A 26,251-nucleotide genomic window follows, 5' to 3' on the forward strand; every position below is an offset into this window, starting at 1 on the left:
TTTAGCATTCTACATCAATTTAAAAGATAAGAAGCATATTTATTGAATTTATATGAATTTTGAAATATTAATATTGTATGCAAATTTTCTTTATTTGTGCGCAATATGTGTTAGTTTCTATAAGGTTTTCAAACAGGGTTGGGAAAAACGGAATGGGTCAGTTATTGTAAGCATGATAATTAATGGAAATTGTAAAGGTTTACAATTGCCATCGTGGGTTTCCACTGCCGAAACACTTGTACAAAAACATATCGTCATCTCTGTTGTTCTCGTAGAGTTTGAGAGGGATGACAATATGTTTTACGCAAGTGTTTTGGTAATGGAAACACACGGCTTAACCTATTGAGTGGCGATCAATTTGTACTCGCGGCTCGTCGTCCCCGGTAACATCTAAATTTAAATAAATGCTTCCGACAAATGAAGCGCCGCCATTTTGTGTTTTCCCCCTCAGCCTTTCATTACTCTTTGCGCCGCGCCGAGGGTTATTTGCAACAATACCCGTGTTGGTTCATATTATGGATCTTAAATTATAGCCTTATTTTTTCGAGTTGCGTTTATAAAATTTGTTGAATAAATTTTAAGTTTTCGACGTTACAACTGTAATGTGGACATCAAATGTTGGCATTTTTACATACTTCAAAATTATGGTAGTCATAAATTTTTCTCTTTTTTATTATGTGTATATTTTGTGGTGATCTTTTTATAGCGTTATTAAGTTGATTTTTATTTGTGTGTATTTCTTATTTTGTCTACTATACATGTTGTTTCACAAGTTGTTGATGTTTTCGTTTTCGAAATATTGTTGAACTTGTTGTAAACATAATTTGCGATTTTCATTTTACTCGACTATGAAAATTATACTTTTATGTTATATGGAAAATGAGTTCGGATAGAAATATATTTTTCTTACGTAAAATAATTTTCAAATATTAGGTATGATTTATGAGTGTGTTTAATATATCGTTTGTTTTTACGTTTTTGTACGTTTTTTATAAAAAGTAGGCTGATGCATATCTTCTTTACTGTAATTGTTTCTTGTAATTTACTTTTGATTTTTCTGCATTATAATTAACTATAATTAAAGCCATTAAATCGCAAGTACTTTTTTATTTCATAAGATCGCAAACGAGCGAGCAAACACCTGAATTCGACGAAATAGGGAAGCGACCTCTGTCCGCAATTACTGATGCGTTGCCTACCTTTAATTGACGGAGGAGGGGACGCACAGAATAAGCATATATTCCCTTCCAATGCGATATTTTCCTCCGGCAAATCCACTTCCTTCAAGAAAGGAAGTTTTTAGTACATTCGAGTTTTAACTTCGGTTTGATGGATATTGTTACCGACTGTGTCCTCTAATTTATTTTAAAATACCTTGTCTCGAATAAATTTAACTAATTTCGTCGTAAAAGGGAGCTGTAAATTGTGGCGAGTCAAAGAGGAACGTTCGTCTGGGGCGCAGCTGTCTTTGAGTTGCGTTTGGAAACAAAGAAGGGAAATTGTTGGTTGGCAAGTACTGCGGCGCGATGATTGAACTTTGTTCTTTCGGGACGCTTTTGTCCGGAGAATTTCATTATTAGGGTTCCGCGCCCCATTGCTTATAATCGGTGTGTTATTATCGCTGTCGACGCTATTTTGGTAACTCTTAGTAGTTACCTTTGAATTTTGCACATTCGTCTCCGCTCCCTTTTACATTGGACATAAGATTTATTAGGGTGAAACTATAGTAAATTTTGTTTGAGTAAAATTCTTCTAGATGTGACAAGCAATTTACATGCTTTTCAATCAGAATAGATATATCTGTTGATTTTTGGAACGAAGTTCCTTATCGCGCGTTGTGAAAGGGGGCTAGACGGAAAAAAATCTTACGAAAAGTTGTCACGACACTTTTTGCTGAGCTTAATGAGCGCTACTTCACCATGGCAACGACGTGACAATATATAACGAAAATTCATAGAAATAAAATGTACTTCTTGTGAAGGCTTAAGTTTTTTATTCATAGAATAAACATTGGTTCCTTCACTAATTAATAGAAAGGAACTTCGTTCCATCCGGGTGTCCCTTGACACCTCTCAAGTTTTTTTTTTAATTTTTATTTCTGAAGACATGTTACTTTTTGAGGAAATTTAATATATTTGGTATAAAACAAAATGATAGCTTTGGAGTATTTTGTATTTTAAGATTATTTATAAAAAGAACCGAGATAAAACGGTCCTTTACTAAAATTAGTATTTCACGCTTGTAGATAAAATAGATGGTTCGCACTTTAACCGGCTCTCCAATCTTCTCACTCGAACATTATTTAACATAACATCCCTTTGTGCTTCCAAACAACTCTGTACCTCTCGTATTACTACTGGGTATAGTACCATTGTGATAGCACCATGCACATTTCTTTTGTCTCGCTGCCAGTTCATTTTGTTCCATTACGAGTTTCTTTTGTTCAACTGCTGGGTTCCTTTGTTCCACCTCGCGTTATTCCGTGACATCTTTGTGTGCTGGAGTCGTGCGAGTCGCACGCGCATCGTGCGCGGTGCAGCGCCCTTGCGCGTGCGCTTCCTAATTAGCGGGCGTGGGTTGCACGTACTAATATAACGCCGCGTCACGCTTTGAACGTGTTCTGTTGCATTAATATTACTGTTTCACACATTTGTTATATTTAGCGATATGAAGATTTATCACAATTTAAATTTGTATTAAAAGTTACAACTTCAATTAATGTTTAAGTTCTAATGCAATCATTTACATTACCTTTATCCATTTTCGGATTCTCTCTTGGTATTGGTTACAATTAAAGGTCGTTACTAGTACCCGGTGCGGTCGATAGGCCCACCGTCTGCTGTCCGTGGGTGACAGAGAATTGATTGAAAGTCAAAAGGTCATCCCGTCACGAGACTTGCGCTTGAAAGGTTTCCACACAAATTTAGGCATCAATCAGAGCTGTGTCGATGTCTTGACCTTCACCGCACAGCTATAGCCTATTAGCGCGAGCTCCGGTGTTTGATTGCGTCAACTATGTCATTGACTTTGTCACATATAGCGGTAATTACTATATCTAAAACTAAGAAAGAAACATTGAACAATTTTAGAGAAATGCAAAAATAAGACTTCATTTGCTTATCTACTAATGTGATTAAAACACCAATGAATCTTACTAATAAAGGGGACATAATATTTTTTTACTTTTTTATTATCTTCATTATGCTAACTGGACAGTATTTTTTTTGTATATCTGTTATGTATTTCTTTCATTGAATGAGTTGTTGTTGGATTTATAATGAGCAACCGAAGTGAGTCAAATGTCAAACATGCTGTTTTGTGTTGACAAATGCAAAAAAATTAAATAAACTCGAAATTGACTTCTTTATCTCTCTTCGTGGTGACATCCAACATATATTATTTATATGCGTGATTTTTTTTTTCATTTTGGACATGTTTGACTGTTGACGAAGTGATATATGAACACATCTTAAATGTGAATTGTAACTGCAAATAAGCAAAGGCCAAACATTGTCACCATTCTACTTCTTGAGTGTGTTAATGCCCAGAAATGTTCTATGGGCCGAGGGTAGCACCGAAACTGTAAGTTCTATCTACAGTTTTGGTACTATCTTTAGTCCCTTGAACTCAGTGCCGTCTAAATCATGTTAGAAGAGAACGTAAGAAAAATTTGTAACTCGAAGAATGTCAGATGTCGACGCCGCTCAAGTTTATAAATGGTGCATATTCATTAGAAGTAAGAATTAAGTTTCCAGAAGTTCTATGGACCGGGGGTAGTACCGAAACTGTAAGTTCTATCTACAGTTTTGATACTATCTTTAGTCCCTTGAACTAACTGACAACGTCAGAAAAAAAAAAATATACGGGGACTGAAGATAATTCTTGAAGATCGTCAAAGAAAGGTTAAAATGCAGTTTACCCTTTGGACTTAAAAGTTTAGAGTATTAGAAAAATTATGTAATCGCGTATGTGTATTGTTAAAAAAAATTCTAATTAATGTTGTTTCAAGGGGATGTTAAAATTCAGAGATAGCTAAACATTAAGAAAATCTGTTAATTTTGGCCTTCATTATGTTAAGAGTACATCTTTTATAAAACTGATTGAATCTCGAGCGATAAGTGTTGGCGTTGATTCATGGCACGTCGCGGCCCAGCCAATACGCCCGCATTGATCGCTCCAGGATATCTTCATACGTTATAATAAGAAGCACATTAATAAAGCACTCATGCTCCCGACCGGGTATTTTATTGGATGGCGAAGATATAAAGAAATGTTAGTATTTCAGCACACAATAATTACTATAGAGTTTAATTCAAAATGTCTAGAATGTTTATAACATATGCAATCGTTTCATCAAAATTATCATGATTGTAGAGTGAATAGTTGATTGTGTAATAACAAAAAGAAATAAAGAAGTTATTTTATTGTTCTCGTGACCAAGTAGTTTAAGAAGCATTGCCGCTTATTTAATATTCCCTTGTTTACTGATGTGAAAACACGCCGTGATTCATGATCCCACCAAGCTCGTTGGCGTTCGTTGTCAGTCGTCTTGCGACTTATCGGCGTCGATTTGAGACCAGCAACGTGTTTATTCACATAAAACATAATCATGTATATTATATTATATTATACATTTAGAATATAATTAATGTATTTCTTGTTAGAATATTTTTTTTATATTTTTCCTATGCAATTTGTTGTACCATAAAAATCTCGTATTTAGATGTGTTTAGTGTATTAAAGAAAATTTGTAAGTAGCATTTTTGATGACACTCTGGGGATAATACGTACATATCTAACAACAATTTTCTCTACAAAATCGGTCAAACCGCTTGGACAAATGTTAATACATGTGCGCAAACGTCTCTGTAAGTCGGGCATGAAATGTATGAGTCTAAATTATAAGTTGTTATGAAACGATAAAATTGCATTACACAAGATGTTTCAATGATCAAACTATTATTAAAACATGATTTTTTCCATAATAATTCAGGCTGTAATATTCATTTACACTACGCAAAAATATTAGTGCGTGTGTTTTTTCGTATAATAAAATTTAGAAACATTACTCTCGCCTCACTTCCTCCTTATTCAGTTAAAGGTAATTAATCATATTATGACTTCCATCCCTATTTATAATATGAGAGCCGTGCACAGATAAAAATGGTTAGCGGTGTAAGTGACCGCGCATAAATGTGGACTTGGCTAGGGTATTTATAATGGCTCGATTGCCGTTTATGGTTTACTTGCGCTCCACGCGTCTAGACCCCCTCCGCAACCATAACACGGACAGATCATATCAATTTTTGATACAGTACGATACCATGCTTCTGAAATGTGTAAATTACCATATGAACCAAAAATTATATAATTCTTAATTTGAAATCATTCGGGGAATATAATTTCGCATCTACGGACCACTGGGTGGTTTATTATGGTCATGTAATTGCAGTTAAATGTTGGAGTAGCCAGAGATGTATTAAGTGTGTATTAGTAATTGCAAATAAAAAGCAAATTGTCACGTTATACTTTCTAGGTGGTGCTAATTATTTTGACGTAAGAAATGCCCCAGGAAGTCCTGAGGGCTGAGGGTAGCACCGAAACTGTAAGTTCTATCTACAGTTTTGGTACTATCTTTAGTCCTTTGAACTCAGTGACCACGTCTGAAGCAAATTAATTACAAGAAAACAATTATATGAGGAAATAAGCAACAGATGTCGACTCCAGTCAAGTTCCCAATTGATCTATACTCTTCGAAAGAAAGAAGTTCTATGGACCGGGGGTAGCACCGAAACTGTAAGTTCTATCTACAGTTTTGATACTATCTTTAGTCCCTTGAACTCAGTGCCGTCCAAATCAAGTTAGAAGAGAACGTAAGAAAAATTTGTAACTCGAAGAATGTCAGATGTCGACGCCGCTCAAGTTTATAAATGGTGCATATTCATAAGAAGTAAGAAGTTTCCAGAAGTTCTATGGACCGGGGGTAGCACCGAAACTGTAAGTTCTCTCTACAGTTTTGGTACTATCTTTAGTCCCTTGAACTCAGTGCCTTCTAAATCAAGTTAGAAGAGAACGTAAGAAAAATTTGTAACTCGAAGAATGTCAGATGTCGACGCCGCTCAAGTTTATAAATGGTGCATATTCATAAGAAGTAGGAAGTTTCCAGAAGTTCTATGGACCGGGGGTAGCACCGAAACTGTAAGTTCTATCTACAGTTTTGGTACTATCTTTAGTCCCTTGAACTCAGTGCCGTCTAAATCAAGTTAGAAGAGAACGTAAGAAAAATTTGTAACTCGAAGAATGTCAGATGTCGACGCCGATCAAGTTTATAAATGGTGCATATTCATAAGAAGTAAGAATTAAGTTTCCAGAAGTTCTATGGACCGGGGGTAGTACCGAAACTGTAAGTTCTATCTACAGTTTTGATACTATCTTTAGTCCCTTGAACTCAGTGCCGTCTAAATCAAGTTAGAAGAGAACGTAAGAAAAATTTGTAACTCGAAGAATGTCAGATGTCGACGCCGCTCAAGTTTATAAATGGTGCATGTTCATAAGAAGTAAGAATTAAGTTTCCAGAAGTTCTATGGACCGGGGGTAGTACCGAAACTGTAAGTTCTATCTACAGTTTTGATACTATCTTTAGTCCCTTGAACTCAGTGCCGTCTAAATCAAGTTAGAAGAGAACGTAAGAAAAATTTGTAACTCGAAGAATGTCAGATGTCGACGCCGCTCAAGTTTATAAATGGTGCATGTTCATAAGAAGTAAGAATTAAGTTTCCAGAAGTTCTATGGACCGGGGGTAGTACCGAAACTGTAAGTTCTATCTACAGTTTTGATACTATCTTTAGTCCCTTGAACTCAGTGCCGTCTAAATCAAGTTAGAAGAGAACGTAAGAAAAATTTGTAACTCGAAGAATGTCAGATGTCGACGCCGCTCAAGTTTATAAATGGTGCATATTCATAAGAAGTAAGAATTAAGTTTCCAGAAGTTCTATGGACCGGGGGTAGTACCGAAACTGTAAGTTCTATCTACAGTTTTGATACTATCTTTAGTCCCTTGAACTCAGTGCCGTCTAAATCAAGTTAGAAGAGAACGTAAGAAAAATTTGTAACTCGAAGAATGTCAGATGTCAACGCCGCTCAAGTTTATAAATGGTGCATATTCATAAGAAGTAAGAATTAAGTTTCCAGAAGTTCTATGGACCGGGGGTAGTACCGAAACTGTAAGTTCTATCTACAGTTTTGATACTATCTTTAGTCCCTTGAACTCAGTGCCGTCTAAATCAAGTTAGAAGAGAACGTAAGAAAAATTTGTAACTCGAAGAATGTCAGATGTCGACGCCGCTCAAGTTTATAAATGGTGCATGTTCATAAGAAGTAAGAATTAAGTTTCCAGAAGTTCTATGGACCGGGGGTAGTACCGAAACTGTAAGTTCTATCTACAGTTTTGATACTATCTTTAGTCCCTTGAACTCAGTGCCGTCTAAATCAAGTTAGAAGAGAACGTAAGAAAAATTTGTAACTCGAATGTCAGATGTCGACGCCGCTCAAGTTTATAAATGGTGCATGTTCATAAGAAGTAAGAATTAAGTTTCCAGAAGTTCTATGGACCGGGGGTAGTACCGAAACTGTAAGTTCTATCTACAGTTTTGATACTATCTTTAGTCCCTTGAACTCAGTGCCGTCTAAATCAAGTTAGAAGAGAACGTAAGAAAAATTTGTAACTCGAAGAATGTCAGATGTCGACGCCGCTCAAGTTTATAAATGGTGCATATTCATAAGAAGTAAGAATTAAGTTTCCAGAAGTTCTATGGACCGGGGGTAGTACCGAAACTGTAAGTTCTATCTACAGTTTTGATACTATCTTTAGTCCCTTGAACTCAGTGCCGTCTAAATCAAGTTAGAAGAGAACGTAAGAAAAATTTGTAACTCGAATGTCAGATGTCGACGCCGCTCAAGTTTATAAATGGTGCATGTTCATAAGAAGTAAGAATTAAGTTTCCAGAAGTTCTATGGACCGGGGGTAGTACCGAAACTGTAAGTTCTATCTACAGTTTTGATACTATCTTTAGTCCCTTGAACTCAGTGCCGTCTAAATCAAGTTAGAAGAGAACGTAAGAAAAATTTGTAACTCGAAGAATGTCAGATGTCGACGCCGCTCAAGTTTATAAATGGTGCATATTCATAAGAAGTAAGAATTAAGTTTCCAGAAGTTCTATGGACCGGGGGTAGTACCGAAACTGTAAGTTCTATCTACAGTTTTGATACTATCTTTAGTCCCTTGAACTCAGTGCCGTCTAAATCAAGTTAGAAGAGAACGTAAGAAAAATTTGTAACTCGAAGAATGTCAGATGTCGACGCCGCTCAAGTTTATAAATGGTGCATGTTCATAAGAAGTAAGAATTAAGTTTCCAGAAGTTCTATGGACCGGGGGTAGTACCGAAACTGTAAGTTCTATCTACAGTTTTGATACTATCTTTAGTCCCTTGAACTCAGTGCCGTCTAAATCAAGTTAGAAGAGAACGTAAGAAAAATTTGTAACTCGAATGTCAGATGTCGACGCCGCTCAAGTTTATAAATGGTGCATGTTCATAAGAAGTAAGAATTAAGTTTCCAGAAGTTCTATGGACCGGGGGTAGTACCGAAACTGTAAGTTCTATCTACAGTTTTGATACTATCTTTAGTCCCTTGAACTCAGTGCCGTCTAAATCAAGTTAGAAGAGAACGTAAGAAAAATTTGTAACTCGAAGAATGTCAGATGTCGACGCCGCTCAAGTTTATAAATGGTGCATATTCATAAGAAGTAAGAATTAAGTTTCCAGAAGTTCTATGGACCGGGGGTAGTACCGAAACTGTAAGTTCTATCTACAGTTTTGATACTATCTTTAGTCCCTTGAACTCAGTGCCGTCTAAATCAAGTTAGAAGAGAACGTAAGAAAAATTTGTAACTCGAAGAATGTCAGATGTCGACGCCGCTCAAGTTTATAAATGGTGCATATTCATAAGAAGTAAGAATTAAGTTTCCAGAAGTTCTATGGACCGGGGGTAGTACCGAAACTGTAAGTTCTATCTACAGTTTTGATACTATCTTTAGTCCCTTGAACTCAGTGTCGTCTAAATCAAGTTAGAAGAGAACGTAAGAAAAATTTGTAACTCGAATGTCAGATGTCGACGCCGCTCAAGTTTATAAATGGTGCATGTTCATAAGAAGTAAGAATTAAGTTTCCAGAAGTTCTATGGACCGGGGGTAGTACCGAAACTGTAAGTTCTATCTACAGTTTTGATACTATCTTTAGTCCCTTGAACTCAGTGCCGTCTAAATCAAGTTAGAAGAGAACGTAAGAAAAATTTGTAACTCGAAGAATGTCAGATGTCGACGCCGCTCAAGTTTATAAATGGTGCATATTCATAAGAAGTAAGAAGTTTCCAGAAGTTCTATGGACCGGGGGTAGCACCGAAACTGTAAGTTCTCTCTACAGTTTTGGTACTATCTTTAGTCCCTTGAACTCAGTGCCTTCTAAATCAAGTTAGAAGAGAACGTAAGAAAAATTTGTAACTCGAAGAATGTCAGATGTCGACGCCGCTGAAGTTTATAAATGGTGCATATTCATAAGAAGTAGGAAGTTTCCAGAAGTTCTATGGACCGGGGGTAGCACCGAAACTGTAAGTTCTCTCTACAGTTTTGGTACTATCTTTAGTCCCTTGAACTCAGTGACAACGCCTGGTACAAATTTATCACACACTGTGTTCGTCAGAGTTATTACCTATTTTGTATTGTTGTATTGTAAAATTTAATTAATCGTCCTATTTGTCATTTAGAAATAAGAAAAATATGAACGAATCTGGAAACAAGTTGCTGAAATATACTAGCATATAAGTTATATTTTCATGTTTTGGAGTGTTCAATATTTAGTATTTATAAGTTATTGTAGAAGGCATTCGATGTGTTTTTAAGGGTAAAGTGTGGCTTAAAAGGTTGTGATCTAAAATGAGAAAGGTATGCTTTGCCATTTCGCACTTATTGAAAGATTAAAAAAAATTGTTGTGAATGTTAGTGTTTGCACTGCTTACCCAATTTTTTTTCTATATGACATCGTTTTTTCGATAGAAATACTACTACTTCAGAACTATGACCTACAACTGATTCTTAGTTAATCATTTAAATAAAATTTTTCTTCGATTTGATATGTTTTAAGGCTCAATTTGACGATCAGATCTCGTAATTCAACAGCTTGGTGCACTCAAGTTGTACCTTGAAGGAATAGCGCAACCAAATAGACGTTTCTGTAGGTATACGTGTTTTGTAAGTTAGTTCAAAACCTATTAGGGAACGCTGCTGTTGTGAGGTCAGCCCGGACTCGAGCGAGCACGTTTTATGTTTATAAAGGAGTCCCCGCGTTATAAATTTAGCCGGCACGCTGTTTACGCACTGCCTCCCGGGAAGAGTAACAATCGAGTATTAAAAAAATAATTGAGGTCTGCGCTGTGAAACGAAACTCATCTAGGTTCACTGTTGATGTGAACGAAAGCCGTAATAAAAAATAGCACTTACGCTCGTAAAAACACTCATAAAGCGCCGCTGTAAAATCTGATGGACACAGACAATGGAGGCATGCATTAGTCATCCTGAAGTATGATGTCGGTCAGGATGTAAGCTCACGATCCTGAAGCCTTGATGATTCAGTCGTTACATACTTATGAGCTTTACTATGAACGATACCTTCCAAACATATGTATTCAGTAACACGCTTCGAAGAGATTTTAATAAGGTAAAGTCTTAGGCCTCCAATAGGACAAAGGATATCTACTTTTTACGTTTATGTCCAAAACAGTTGATTAATTTTAATACGTTTTTATTCGTACGTGTTACCTACTGGTTCCGATTACAAATTTATGGATTTTTTTAATAGACAGTGCTCAATTTTTGTTTTTACAACACAACGCTATCGTGTCGGTTCTAACAATGCGGACGCTTAGCACAAGGCATTCTATTAGACATAACATGGGCCCTACGCTCACAGTACCTTGGCTTTGTTCATGTTACAATTAAGGCAAAAGAATCTCGTCATAAACTCATGGCTCATGTTTCACGGCATTCTTCGCTACACGCGTCCAACGTGACGTAAGCCGCTAGCTATGTATTACCTTTCATTACTCCGTATTATTACATGTAAATTCCTTGAAACAATTTAACAAGTTGTTCAATGCTGTTTTAGACTCTTATAGCTTTTTATTTTTTAAGTTGCAAAAGTTTCTAAATAATGCAATAATGACTGAGTTGCAACGGATTAAAATACGAAGTGATCTCGTGATACTATTATATTACCTTAGAATTTTAACCTTAGAATAGCTTCCTGATAATCTTGCAAGGATTTAAAAAATATCCGAATATTAACCAAGAGCCTTAAAGAAAAATGTCTAGTTGTTGCCTAAGTAATTAGGTTTTTTACTATAAAATTTATTATAAATTTATTAATTTTTTTTATTATAAGATGACTATGGGCGTCGACGAACACCTTGGTGTTCCCGCTGCTCGTTTGCCCCCTTCTCTTATAAAAAAACCTCTGTAAGGAGTATGTACAAATTGATCTACAATTACATTGCGTTATTTATTAAGTGTCGAACTACTAGTATTGAAAATGATTGAAATTAAATTTAATGGAAAACATCGGTGTAAATTTACATTTTGTATTTTGAATAATTAAATATGTACTAAGTTCCAATTTCCATTTCTCAAATTACTTCGTGACTAATTTCCCATAGACAGTTTAAACCGTGGCTTAGTGTTGAAGTCGTTGAGATAGGGCGACGGCCCTTCGCTTAATGTATTCAGGCAATTTCGGCGAAGCGAGCGTTAGCGACGCCGCCCGGGAGCCGCCCGATACCCGGGCGCTGTCTAGGCCCCAGATTAAATTTGTACCCTTCTGTTTGTCATTTTGTAGCTTTCATCTTGCCAATCTTTAAAAGATTTTGATTTATATACATTGATATATAAATTTGTAATAAAATAACTATACAACTATATACTTTGCTTTATGTATTTATCAAGGGATTTGAGAAGCAATATAACGATGATTAAAATTTATTTACTTTGGCAATGGAGGGCAATTATTTTAGGGTCGTATGAGCCCTTTATTTATTCCCTCTGTACACAATTCCGGTGCAAACTACCTATATTTCCTTTTGCCATCTCTCATAATGTGAGTTACTCTGCCGTTTTCATTCCATGAAAGTAAATAATATTATTAATGTTATTGCTCCTACTTTTTGACCATGTTCTTTACATAGGTAATGAAGTCTCTTTTTATTAAAATAATAATGTCTTTGGCAAAACAATATTTGATTTTAATTTTAGTTCCAATCCATCAACGTTCTGGTGCAATCTTTTTGGAATTGGTTGTCTAAATCTATCTTAGATAATTAAAAAAATGACTGACAAATAATCAAATTTGTCGTTACAATTGTTTTCATTTTTGAGTTGATATGATGAATTTTAAGTTTATTCGCTACGCTACATACAAAAGATTTCAGCCGAGCCGTAAAATTAACTTTGCAAATAGGGACATAAGTTTGATAGGAAGCGAGAAGCGAGCTCAGTCGGCACTTGGCATGGCTGAGAGGGTTCTTGGCGTAGGCCGTTCGCAAGGGACGGTCTCACTCCGTTGCCTTGGACGGTTGCCCGATAGACTTTAGATAACGCCCGCCGTATTGCGACGCGGGTATAGTTTGTGCAGTTTTTATGCTGACGCTCTTAACACTAAGCCTAGTAACTTCGTACTGCTTGGGTTGAATGAAAATGTCTAAATAGAAATTGCCTTGAGATATTACATAGTTATATTTCTTAATTTTCTTATTGTTTTGTGTATATTCTCGGAGTATGTTAGCATGTATTGCATGGTATATGCCATGGTATACCACAGAGTGCTAGTTTCTCTACTTCTTTAGAAAAATACGTAGAAACAAATTGTACAGCTTTATCGCATGGCGGAGCATGTGTCGTTTCATCTATGTATTTAGTTTACAAATCTCACAATCTAAAAGAGGTTTTAAATTGTGAGATTTGTAAAGGTTCAAATAGTTGCTAATCTGACTTGTTACAGGTTTGCAGTCTATAATTTTTTTTTTTAATTTGCTACTATTATCGGTGTATGGTCCGAAAGTCAGGGTGATAATTTCATATTGGTGTCATATTATATTGGTATCTAACGATATACAAGTTCGAAATACAAAACAAGTCTAAAACGATGCTAATGGGAATCTAAAAATAAAATTATAAAATATATTCCGTTTCGCTCTTTATTCGGTTCAGTGCCGGAGCACAAATGTATATTTCTGGTCAGTTTTGCATTCTTTATCGGTATATCTGACTCATTTCAAATACAGTTTAATATTTCTGGATAATTAAGTGAATTTAGTGGCGTGGTGCGCACGTGATTTTAACCGTTTTTCCAGTCTCCATAACCCACACATTTTGATATAATTTCCGAATGACCGCTTCTAAATTTGTGATGTATCGTGTTTTGTCGTGTTTTGTGTTTTAGTCTTGTATTTGGTAGGATTTTAAAAATAAGCTTCTTTTAAATTAAAACTCTGCCCATTACCTTGATTAGTATCCTGTCACTAATTCAGTTGACTGGGAAAACTGACAGTAACCGATATTTAGCAGCAGCAGTAGCGGTCTTTAAAATAGGTTTATTTTTCCACATTGTAACAACAAATTGTCTATTAAATTGACTTATAGTTTTAACTAACAAGAGCCATAAATTTAAAGATAAATTTAAAAATATAGATATACAACACTACCTCGTTTATTTATTTCGTTAATTTAATTGCAGGTTATGTTGTGTTTAAAAGAAATAACACTTTAAAGATACGGTAATAAGAAATAACTCGTTTACTATTAAAATATATGAAACAATACATTTTATGAGGTTATTGTCAAGAACGTTATTTAAAATAGGCATAAAGATATTTCTCTTTTATGTAAGTGAAGCCAAAGCGTATCAAATGTTGACGGTCGTCGTATACCCCGAGACTAAAAGATCACACGGGTGCGAAAGGGACGGGAAATCGGGAACGGTCTAAGATTACGTTTTATTATTGTCGTGGAAAAGGGAGCGCGGTCGTTTGCCTGCGGTTTCATCCTGGGACGTTTAAGGACTCTAACTAATGTCCAGCTCTAACACAACTCCAGAAAGAAATGGCGGACTTACGTCGACAAATGGCACTTTCTGACATGTAAAGTGATTAAATATACAAGAGATTCTTTAGATAGGCCGTGATTTGCATCATAGGGTGACTCGGACCAATACTTCATGTGTATAAATTGTTTTCAACAGTTCTTATAGAAATACTCCACTAAAAATAAAAACAATAAAAACTAGTTAGTTTTTTTTCAGTCTCAGCAATAATGTGCGAGATCCTAAGAACACGTAGTAAATATTGGAACGAAGTTCCTTATCGCGCGTTGTGAAAGGGGGCTAGACGGAAAAAATTCTTACGAAAAGTTGTCACGACACTTTTTGCTATAGTAAGTATGTTAACGACGAATGAGCGCTACTTCACCATGGCAACGACGTGACAATAATATAACGAAAATTCATAGAAATAAAATGTACTTCTTGTGAAGACTTAAGTTTTTTATTCATAGAATAAACATTGGTTCCTTCACTAATTAATAGAAAGGAACATCGTTCCATCCGGGTGTCCCTTGACACCTCTCAAGTTTTTTTTCATTTGATACGCTTTGCATGGATGTTAGATATATTCTGTTCTGAATGTGATATGAATGATATGAACTTTTTACGATTGCGTCTCATTTTATTGAGTTGAGAAAAAACCGTGGAATGCATAAAGTGGTTATAGATGTGGCGTCCAGTCCTTTGCATGGTCGATTTCTAGCGATTTATCAATGTCTTCCCCGTCGCGACATGCTCGAGTTTGCGCCTTGCTGCCGATAGTCATTTGCCGAACAGTTTTTTAAATTTACGACTTTATTACACTTTTTATCGTTGTTTCATTTGTACGTTTCTTATAATAACGTTGATGTTCAGTGTTAGGAATGAATTGCTACAGTTTTTTATTCCATATAGATGAATTTATAGCCCTGTGATTGTCAGTAGAAAGAAAATTGATGACATTATGTCTTACTGAGCTACTACTTCTTTACGTTTATACCCCTTATAACATTCTTTAAAAAGAAAACTGGAACCTTTACATATTATAAATTGAATCATATTCTATGTTCCAACGTCTCTTTATTGTTACACATTTTCAAGTTATGTTAAGTTTACAGTTTCCAACTAAATTACAAATGTCGATGATCCATCACTGTCGACTTTTTCTTTTCTACTTCATTTTAAAAATGTATGTTCCGGACACTCGAGCACTTGGTCTCATAAAAGGGACACCGTAACAACGCAAACGTTACGTCATCACAAAAACCGATTTGCATTTTAAAGGAATATTCATATATTACGTATAGTAATTAACACGAAAAAGGCGTTTTAAGTATGTTAACTGTAAAACTGATGATTTTGTTAATGCACGGATGTTTATTTGTCCATGTTACGGCGAGTATTGTGTTAAATATTCGATTGTTACTTTTGATTAGCAAAAACAATTGATAATCAAAGATGCTTACAAATAGTAAACAAAACACAGACGTATATAAATAATAAGGTTAGTCCAAGGAATTTAATGAAACATTCCAAGGAAACAAAGATGGAAACATGTTCATAATGAAATTATGTTTGTATAATCAAATGTTGTTGAATTAGCATTTCTGTTATACTGATTGATGTGGTCCTTAGTTTTTGATACTGAAATTAACTTGACATGATAGATCAACGTACCCTCAATTAAATTCCAGTACGTTTTACGTAATATCTAAAGACAGTAAAATCACCGTTAAAATTATCTCTCGCATTAAAAGTTAGTAGTAAAAAGACGTTCTGATAAAAACCGTTGGAGTAAATTGTGTGCGACAAACGAGCTATCGGTCGCGGCAGAGATGCCCGATAACGCACTCTGTTTCTTGCTAATCGACCTCTAGATAAGGCGCGTTTTATTTTCTCAATCGAACTTTAAACGGACTAGCGTTCTATCTGAATATTCTGAAATAAAAGACAAGGGAAATTCATCCTTGTTGTTTACCAGTTCGAGGTCAGATTGGTTTGATTGTTGGAAGTGCTCGGTCGGTTGTGCGTGGAGGATTTTTTGTTAGGTCGAAATGTATTAGGAGCGATGCACGACGGTGGTTTGGGTGCACAGCTGCACAACATCCGCCCGCGTCGTTGTATGCGTACACAACTGCGTTTTTGTGCTGTATACTCTTGTACCATCTACTTCTGAATAATGTAACGGGTATTGTGCTATGCTAATGGTATTTGCTTGTTTGACGATGAGGGTTGCTACAACCTTTTTAAGTTCTATTGCTTGGTAAAATATCGTTTACGAAGGTTTCAAATGCACTATTCCAATATTGGAATATACTAGACAAGTGGAAATTGAATACATTTTTATCAATAACGACGAGAGTGCGGATGTGGCTCTAGAATTACGAGTGAAGTTAATATAAAAGCCACACATATATGCAAAAAACTATACTTATAAAAATTCATTCATTAATATAGTTCTGTGTGATATCTTAAAGTCTCGAGTCTACATTATCAAAATTACGGTCTATGTGATGCTATATGTAATTCTTTGTATAACATTTCAATAGTTTAAGGTTGTTTATACATTACATAATCATTGGTTATACGAAATTCAGTCACTTGTTCGTATAAATTCATAAAACATTGTATAACTCTGGGTCCTGTCTCGTCACGTAATTAGGTGAACGCCTGCTCTTTATTACTGTGAATAAAGAGAAATTGAGTGTTGTTTTTGTCATAAAGGTGAGTGAGCCGTTGAAGGCGTGCGTAACTGTTGATAATTTGACTTTAATTACTTTCACTGCGGCCCGGGATAATAAAAATGGAATCGATTCACTACGACTCGGTGACTCCGAACGAGTAATCTCATTGGAAATATCATTAAATGTTAAAATAGATGAGCAATTGACTGGTAATAATCATTAAACTGTATTTATTAAAGATATTATAAATTAAATTGTTTAATTAAAGGTTTAAAAGCTGATTTTCAGCTGTCTAGTAGATTAAATTCGACCTTAGGAGTCCCTGGAGTAGTAGTATGAGAGAGTTTTATTATTATAGTCTTTCGGTTAGACAGTTAATCACATAACGAAACCGCTTAATTATCGCAGTTCACGGGTTTTAGGAAAATTGTATTGATTGTACCTTAGGGAAAGCGCGCAATAAGGCAGGGGTAACCGGGACGACATCTCGGCCCCTCAGTAAACAATTACCACGCTTGGCGTAGGGGTGCATCCCTGTAACTGGCTCCGGCTGGGCGATGCTCCTTTGCTTTCATGGTTTGGCCATTTCTTATGTATTTTCGTTTGTTGTTTTTTTTTTTTTTCAATACAATCAATAAGTTGGGCTCAAAGATCTTACGTGATTTTGTACGTGAGGTTTGATGTGGGGAAATTGGAAAACAGAAACTGATTAAATGGAATGTCGCCTTCTTCGTTTTTTATCCAATTTACAGTTAGTATTGCACCAACGTTTTAAAGTCCAATGTTGCTTTTATGACCAACTAGCTCATCAATCTCCGTTGAGCCGTTCCGGAGATACCTTCAATCAAATATCCATCCAAACATTCGCATCCAGCCATCCATCAAAACATTCGCATTTTTAATATTAGTAAGATTTCATTCCCTTAGCAACAATTCTTTTCTACGTCATATTTGAGCTCAAATCTTTTGCATAATTGTTCTTTGTCGTTTTTAACCTCACAGTTCTAATATAACTAGCATTTGGTTTTACAAACGCTACCACAATTCCCGTAATCACACTATTTTATCTCTTCCATTGTTCCTAATTATTCTACTGGACTTGATTACTTCAATCTTAAAGCAGCTTATAAGAGCCGCTATACACGAACTGCTTCAAGTAGTCGGTACCTACTGCAAACTGCTGACCATGACGGACCTTAACTGCTGCTCGCAATCGCTGTCTGCTTGAAGCCTTCAGAACGTGTGTGGCGGTCCCAAACGAGTCTTGTGTGCTAGTTTTGTGGTCTGTATCGTATTGAGATGCAGGGACCAAGCCACTGCGCACTACGTGACCGAGATTTTAAGTTGGATATCTTCATATTTTTTATGTCTGGCGTTTTTTTCCAATTTTGCTGGATTGAAAATTTAAAGCTAGAAATAGTTTGTTCTTGTTAAAATATGTCTTAAAAATGTTTATTACAGTACGTTACAGTGCATTGTGTTTATATTTTAGAAGGTAAATGCTCTCAAATATTTGCGTAAGGTAAATAAGAACGCTACATTTTAGTTGTTCCTAGCGCCTGTTCTAGTCTGGACGTTGGTTTCAGTAATACTTATCCAGAAGTTTGTACATATTTAAAGCAAATTAAGACAAAATAAACACAACCAGATGTGTATTTGATGGATTTGTGACAAAAATACTGGTTATGATTTGTTTAAACAGCAACTCATTAAAATTATTTTAATCCAGTATTCTATTCTGTTGCCAATTTCGACACTTTGGTCCAACTTGAGAAAATGACATGTGACGTCACCGTACTATAAATTGCACAGCGTCTACAAATAACTTGTGCTTTACGTGCGCAAAGCAAAAGGTTCAACTTTGTAGGTCAACGAGGGCCTTTTCAAGTGCCCCGAGAGACGGCACACGTAGGCCTGTAAACTTTGAATGTATGCGGTGTGTCTGACACGTGGTATGAAACACGAATATATCATATGTGTGGGAGTGCTTGTATGGAGGTGATTTGCACATCGCACTCCATACCGCGTACATTTAACTGATACGCTCTTATCTATCATTCCAGTTTTCTTCCAGTATCTTTTTAAATTTACTTGTATTAATGAGCGTTAAGAATGTATACTGAAATCGCTTGAAATATACATAGACATAGACTATATGTACTTTGTATAGCGTACCTGGTATTGTATAAAAAAACTAACCTCTTTTAAAGGACGAGGTATTGTATTTTTCATGACGCTCTTTCTTACAATCCGCTTTGCTTCATTCCTATAATGCGTATAAAATGTTGCTGATATAACATTCCCATTTTTGAACTGTCAGCCAATTTTGATATTGCACATCTTAATATATCCACGTAAAATATGTTTTACATGCAGCAATTTATAATAAAAATGTTCCTTATACAAAATAGAAAAAATGCTTTCAAACTTATCAAAATTTGTGTTTCTCCGATATTGGAAGTCGTCACCCAGGGGACGGATCCTGGAACACGCAATTTTCTTAAACCAACATCTCTAAATTGACTTGAGAAATAACTGACGAAAAGAGTTATTAGAAAATCGGTACTATATTATGTGATCGAATCTGTTAAAGATGCCATAGTTTAAATAAGTAAAATTTTATGCACCAACGAAGTTCAATAAATTGTATATTAAATCTTAGATTAACAACTACGATTGGCGAGGAATACAGTAAAATTTGGTATGGTCATGGTAAAAGATTCATAATTACCTCAGCGTAAAACTGTATTGAACCTTTATTCACGAAAAATAGCACACACAAGGCTATCGCGGTGTATAATCCTCGATATAGCTTTCCTCGTATTTCAAATATCCCTTGGCACACACGGTCTGCGTGTCCTTTAATTTTGATAATGGCCTTGCGGGGGCGGTCTGCTGCATACTGGCCGGAGATAAACGCGATAACGGAGACCACCGTCGGGCCGCGGTATTCAGCCTCCGTGTTCTCGCCGCCTTTAAGCCGAAGGGGGATATAGGGGAGAAATTCCCTTTGGCTCCGTGCCCACTCTGGCCCACCCTCCCCATGCGTGAGCGTTTATATTACGCTTCACTTGTCGCGCCTCGTATCTCAATACTAACGTAATTCAGTTTTGTTTTCGTTTCCATTACCGGCGTATGTACAGTGTACACATGCCGCAGGCCGCGTGCCGGGCGAGTTTGTTTACATACCTTATTACATTTAATTTGTTTTATTATTAGTTTATTAATAAAAGTACATAATAATATAGACAACCAAGATCTGTCCTGAAATGCAATTTGTAGCTGTATAATTTTCGTGAACTTTACGAATAAAAATAGTTTGAGTAATCTACATTAGGCATTCGTCTTAATAACAGATAAACTTAACATGATATAGAGATAACTTATAAGGTTTCTTATCTTCAGTGATATATTTTTAGAACGTATAATATATGTTGAATTTCCTTGACTAAGTACTTATACAGTTATGTGATTACGGAGCTCCTGCAAAGCGACTTGCACAAGATCATCGTGTCACCGCAACATCTCTCTGCTGACCACATCAAAGTCTTCCTCTACCAGATATTAAGAGGTGAGTACAAACCCCCCATATCTTATGACCCCTATGCCTTACTCCCCCGTGAAGCTTCTAATTGTGTTGCTTTAATTAGACGCTTTAGCGAATGTTACTCAAAGATTCACACGTTAGCAAATATCTTGCATTTGGTTCCTTTTGTTTTAGATTTGCAATAATGTTAATATAATTTTCTTTATGTTTTATTTGTGTTTATTTTGTTGCGTTGAAATTTAAATAAGCTGATTAGTTTTATTGCTATTTGTACATTGCGCTATTTATTTGATTCAGACTATTGCAAAATTTGTGCTGTGGTAATAAATAATTTTATCCTTTTTATTACGTACTTTGATTTTAAATAAACTATGTCTTCATTTGTTAACCTACCAGACATGAGAGTTTATAATGAAACACAATTTAGTAACAATTTCATTCATACTGTGTTTTTATATTATTAAACTTAAAACATAATAATAATAAGAGTAATTATAACGAAAATAAACGCTTTATTAAGCCATCTAAGGTGTCTGTCTCTAATGCACATATTTGTATGTTACGTGACGTTTGACATATAAAATTGTCTTAATCTTTGTTTTGGAGCGTACTGCAGACATAAAAACATTGACAAAAGCTTCATATCGGATATGAAGGTAGTTATATAGGTTATTGTTCTCTCGGAGCTCGCTTTTATGATATGGAACCGATTTAATGGTCAAAGTAATGGATAATACGGAATGTCGCTTAATGCCCGCCTCCCTTATACACTCGGGAAAAGTTTTTACATCACATTTACTTTATCTGGCTTAAATGAGACTTTTATTTAGTTATAGTCGTAAATAATTCTTGTTGTAGTCTATCAAATCACTTAACTAGAGCGATTTTATAGCATACAGACTTCAGATCTTAGATTAAATCCATGTCCTAAAATGTAAATTTCCGAAAAGAATGGTACTTGACATTTTTTTTAATTAGAAAGTTAGTTTGGCTGTTAATGATTAGTATCAGGTAGGTAGAGCTACGCGGACGCGATTATAAATGCTAGTTTAAATCCGGGCGGTCTTTGGGCATTTTCACAGAGACTTATATACCGTAACTTTTACTACATACCCCTCTAGCACATAGGCTGCAGCTGCAGTAAACCAATTAAAATTTCAAAGACATTTTTTGGAAGGGTGGCTCAAATTTTCTTTTAAATTTTGGGTGATGTACAGTTTTCGTTAGCTGTGTTCAAATATATACTTTATTTTAGTCAATTTCGATTCACTCAAACATTGAGAACTATTTTACCCTTGAACGACGATTGACGATGAAGTAGCAAACGCTCAGTGACGGAAACTAATTCAACTTTATAAAGTTTTCGCTACGTTAACAAAACTTGTGAGTATGCAAACATAATTTTTGCTGCAAATGAATGGAATCACCTCCCAACAACCGGAGTCATCTCGATTCCGCGTTATTAATTCTTGCAATTAATCCCGCCGCCTGCCGCCCGCCGCCTGCCGCCCGTCGAGAGATTTCCCGGGAGTGGAACGTGCTAAGGGAATCTAGAAAAATGTGATCGTTAAGCTCCCAGCGCTCGGCGTGTTTAATTAAAAACTTTATAGAAGTAGAGGCTCGACGAACCCGGCCTCGGGACTTAGAACTCAAATTACTTCAAAATATACCACCGACCCAGAAAGGCGCGGTTATAACGCACGTCGACAGCTTTTATTTCATCTCTATATCGCTATACGCTCACGGAAAATATAGAAGTTACTTCCAAAATATTTGCCGACTGGATCGGAATGTACTTTTGTCTGATTGGTAACTTTAAATAATTTAAAATAGCTAGCAAGGACGTAATATTTGAAGGTATAATAATGTAAAGAATTTTTCCTATTTTTATTACTTGAAATTTTACGTGTCGCCGGTTCGAGGCTCCTTTCAACTTGTCGTTTGCGAGGCACTGAACTGTATATCCTGGTTGCAACGTTATTGTGCATACTCGCAACTGGGGGCGGCTAGACAGTTTAACGATCTTGATATATTAACCATTGATTTAGTTGTAATTTTCTTAGAACTGAACAATTCAAGCGATTTGATGAACCTAGTCGCTTGCAAGGCTCGTCTAGACAGCGTTTGAGTTCCATTCTGGCGTATTGATTGCATCCCGAATATGTATGGCCAGTCCTGGTAGTCTGTAGATGCTGACAAGTATGCTAATGGGGACTCGGTTACGTGTCTACTATGGCTCGTTGTGCAGCCGGGCAAGGTGCTCCCCGACATGCCAGGGATGCTTTTAATATTGCTGCGCTTCATATTATAAACTTACGTCGGCTTTGTGAGCATAATTTTCGGCTTGCGTGAGATAGTCTCAAATATTATTGTATGTTGAGTTTATACATCTTCATATAGGGTTTTAAGTTTTAATAGCTGATTGGTTATGGTCGTGATATTTTTCAGAAATATCGGTTGGAATTTTCAGTTGTTTGACAAAAACAACAAAGAAATGCATTTATGCTTGCATTGAGTTATTCGGCATGTTTAATACCCATATTTCAAAAGAACACGAACAATTTTGTTACGCGCATAAATCCCGGAGTACGATTGAAACCAATTCTTTAAAACTCCGTTAATTAATATTGTCTGTACGAAAGGACGAGATAGAATCGTGTGTTGCGCTCCGACTAACGAACGAAATTATGGAAATGCGTCGCCTGACCGAACTCGTTGCTCTGCGTTTCTCTTTGCCATCATATCCACGCACTGTACCGACCGGGAGCCGTTTGGAGTTCACGTTCACTGCAATATAAAATAATTACTACAAGCATTTATTCTCCATACGCTGTCCTAAATTAAAAATTTTTATTTAACTAAAAGTTGTGAGCAAAAATGCAATATTCTAAAAAAAAATACGTTAATTGCGTTATGCTAAGCTTTATAATCTTAAGACATTAGTTTTTTTGACAGATTATTAAAAGTAAAAAAATGTTTTTTTTTTATTAAAATACTGTGAGAACTAGTGTCTCTGTGGATAGGCGGTCGACGTGCGCAATCTCCGTGCACATGTTCCCTAAATCCTAGCACGTCAGTTCCTTTACCCACATATATCATTGTAGGACACAATGACAGTATTACCTATTTCCACAGTCCGATGTGTTCCCAGATGTGTGTGTCATCCATCTTGGAGCACGGCTTATCGGAGATTGCTCAACGCGCAATTTCCCTCTCCCGTACGTCATGACTTATTCAAGTGTTATGTAGCGCACATTATTATTATCTATTTTGAATAATACATTCACTGTCAATTCTACTAAGGTGTACAAGACTATGGTCCCTTCAGTTGTCATAGTCGATGTTTTTACTTGTGCATAGTATTTTGTACTGCTTCTTGCTTAGAATGTTTTTTTTTATATCTATAATAACTGTTCCTCCAAACAATAAACCTTATGATAATAAACTTCGTAACTTAGTACATGTTGGTTTAGATCGCCTTTTTATATAAAACTTACTAACATCTAGACATTCAGCCAAAAAAAAAATACTTAATAAAATAAATCTAAAATGTGCTGGAATAACGAGACTTATAACTCAAATTCTTCTGTTTGTTCATCTGTGAATCTAACGGTTTGTGATTGTATGTAAGATGCTACATGAAAGGCGTTAAAGTAGTTTCAACTCACACCAAGGCGTGAGCAAACAGTGATATACTGTTACGAGCCTTATGAGCTTGAACACTTGTATTGATAACGTGTTCTGATAAATTATTGAACTGATTTGAGAACATGTTGGAATCGTTTTCGTTACGGGAATGACTAATAAAAAATCGACTTGATGTAATTATTTTAAATTCATATTTGTGATATATAAATTACGTTGGATTAAAATTGAAAAGATTCTAGTCAATATTCTTAGGTCGAATGCAAATAATTGGAATAATGAAATCATTGTTGTTTAACGGAAGTCCTAAAAAAATTAAAGTGGCCGTTACATCGAGTAAACTGAATGCTCTCATCGGACCGTTGTCCTTGTAGTGATAGGAACCGGGAGGTCGCGGTCTGTCGCGCGGCCATCGACCCCCAACTCACCAGCTAAAGCACCCGATGCACGATAATCACGATATACTGTTACTTCTGCTGTCCTGGTACTTTTATTGCACCTTTCTGATCCTAACAGAGCTTTTCTTCTGAATTGAACTAGTATCCCAAATTCTCTGCTACCTTGGAACTACTTATATTGTACTCCTAACCAATTATTGGCTAATTGAAAAATCTTTTTTTTTAATCGGACAATTTTTATATGAGAAAGGTTTCTTACTGGTTTCTAATCAATTTGATAGCAATGATTTGTCAGGATTGAACTCTTAATACTGTTAAACTAGCTGAATTAGCTGATCTATTCGGTATTTCGGCGAATAAGCCTTTGGTATTTTAGGTTAATTAAAATCCATTGATAATATTAGCAGTAGGAGCTGTAGAGCGTGGTAAAAGACGGTTGGTTTTAAAAAAAATATATTGAAAAATTGTTTTTTTTTTCTTTGCCGAGACTCGTGTATGTGAAAATTGATGTTTATCCGCTGGGAAATTATATCCGGCACGAGGCAGAAGGAGGCAGCGAGCTGTCGTTAATTTGTTGTGACATACAACCGCCGCTAGGAGGCGCCACTGCCTCCTAAACTGTCTCCGTACATTTGCGCTCTTGCCTAATTTGTACTTTGATTATGTTTTATTATCTTTATGTAGTTAATAATCTAAGATAGAAATAATCATTTAGAAAGTTAAGCAAATAATAACTTGGAACAGCTTACATATAGTCTTCCAGGATTTCTATGAAGTTATAGTACGTTGAATAGGTTCTTCGTTAACGTTAGACCGACTTAAAAGTGGAAGAGGTTCTCAATACGTCTGTAATTGGAACGAAGTTCCTTATCGCGCGTTGTCAAAGGGGGCTAGACGGAAAAAATTCTTACGAAAAGTTGTCACGACACTTTTTGCTATTGTAAGTATGCTAACGACGAATGAGCGCTACTTCACCATGGCAACGACTTGACAATATATAACGAAAATTCATAGAAATAAAATGTACTTCTTGTGAAGACTTAAGTTTTTTATTCATAGAAAATCATTGGTTCCTTCACTAATTAATCGAAAGGAACTTCGTTCCATCCGGGTGTCCCAACACACCTCTCAAGTTTTTTTTTGTTTAATATATTCTTGACTTGATGATATCTTCTGAGAATCTTGTAGATCATCTATTGGTAAATAATAACCAATGTAGAAGGTAATGGCTAAAATCCTTTTATCCGCACTTCAAAGTAACAATATTTTACTGAAACGTATACCTTTGTGTATTATATCTATTAAGCTTATCCTTACGTAGAGGAAGTGAAATAGCGTTCTCACGGGTATTTCTAACTCGAGAACATATTCGTGCTTGCGGCTTGCAGCACCTAGTTACAAGTCCGCTGCTTAGAACTAATACTAAGTGAAGTATTCAAGAACAGTATATTTTGCAGGGTAGCTTTGTAGCTGTTGTTGTTGTTAGCTAGCTTTTTAATTTAATTTAGTTCGTCGTACGTGAAAGTCTCGTGTTTTGTAGAACTAAAGTACTAAACTAGATTGATTTTCTTTGTCTATAGAATTACGCAACATCATTTGGCGCTTTTCATGTTGAGATAAAAAAGTAAAACCTAGTAAAAGTGTCTCTCCAAGTATAAGGGATTAGAGCTGCCTCTGTCAAAGATAACGTTGAATCTTGTGTCATTTCGTCGTACTTAGGTTCCGTTAAAATGCCGTTAATCCATCAATTTTTAATAGTAGGATTTGCGAAAAAAAAGTTGAGTTTAAAACTGACTAAGG

General features: G+C 35.8%; 1 protein-coding gene across 1 annotated transcript in view; it reads left to right on the forward strand.

Annotated features, from left to right (window-relative positions):
* LOC106720757 (serine/threonine-protein kinase NLK) overlaps nt 1-26,251 on the forward strand; it is a 94,529-nt gene that overhangs the window by 60,180 nt on the left and 8,098 nt on the right. The window contains 1 exon segment of the mRNA XM_014515533.2: nt 20,326-20,432. Within this exon segment, the coding sequence (XP_014371019.2) occupies nt 20,326-20,432 (107 nt within the window).

This window comes from Papilio machaon, chromosome 4 (genome assembly GCF_912999745.1).
Source record: "Papilio machaon chromosome 4, ilPapMach1.1, whole genome shotgun sequence".
Classification (NCBI taxonomy): domain Eukaryota; kingdom Metazoa; phylum Arthropoda; class Insecta; order Lepidoptera; family Papilionidae; genus Papilio; species Papilio machaon.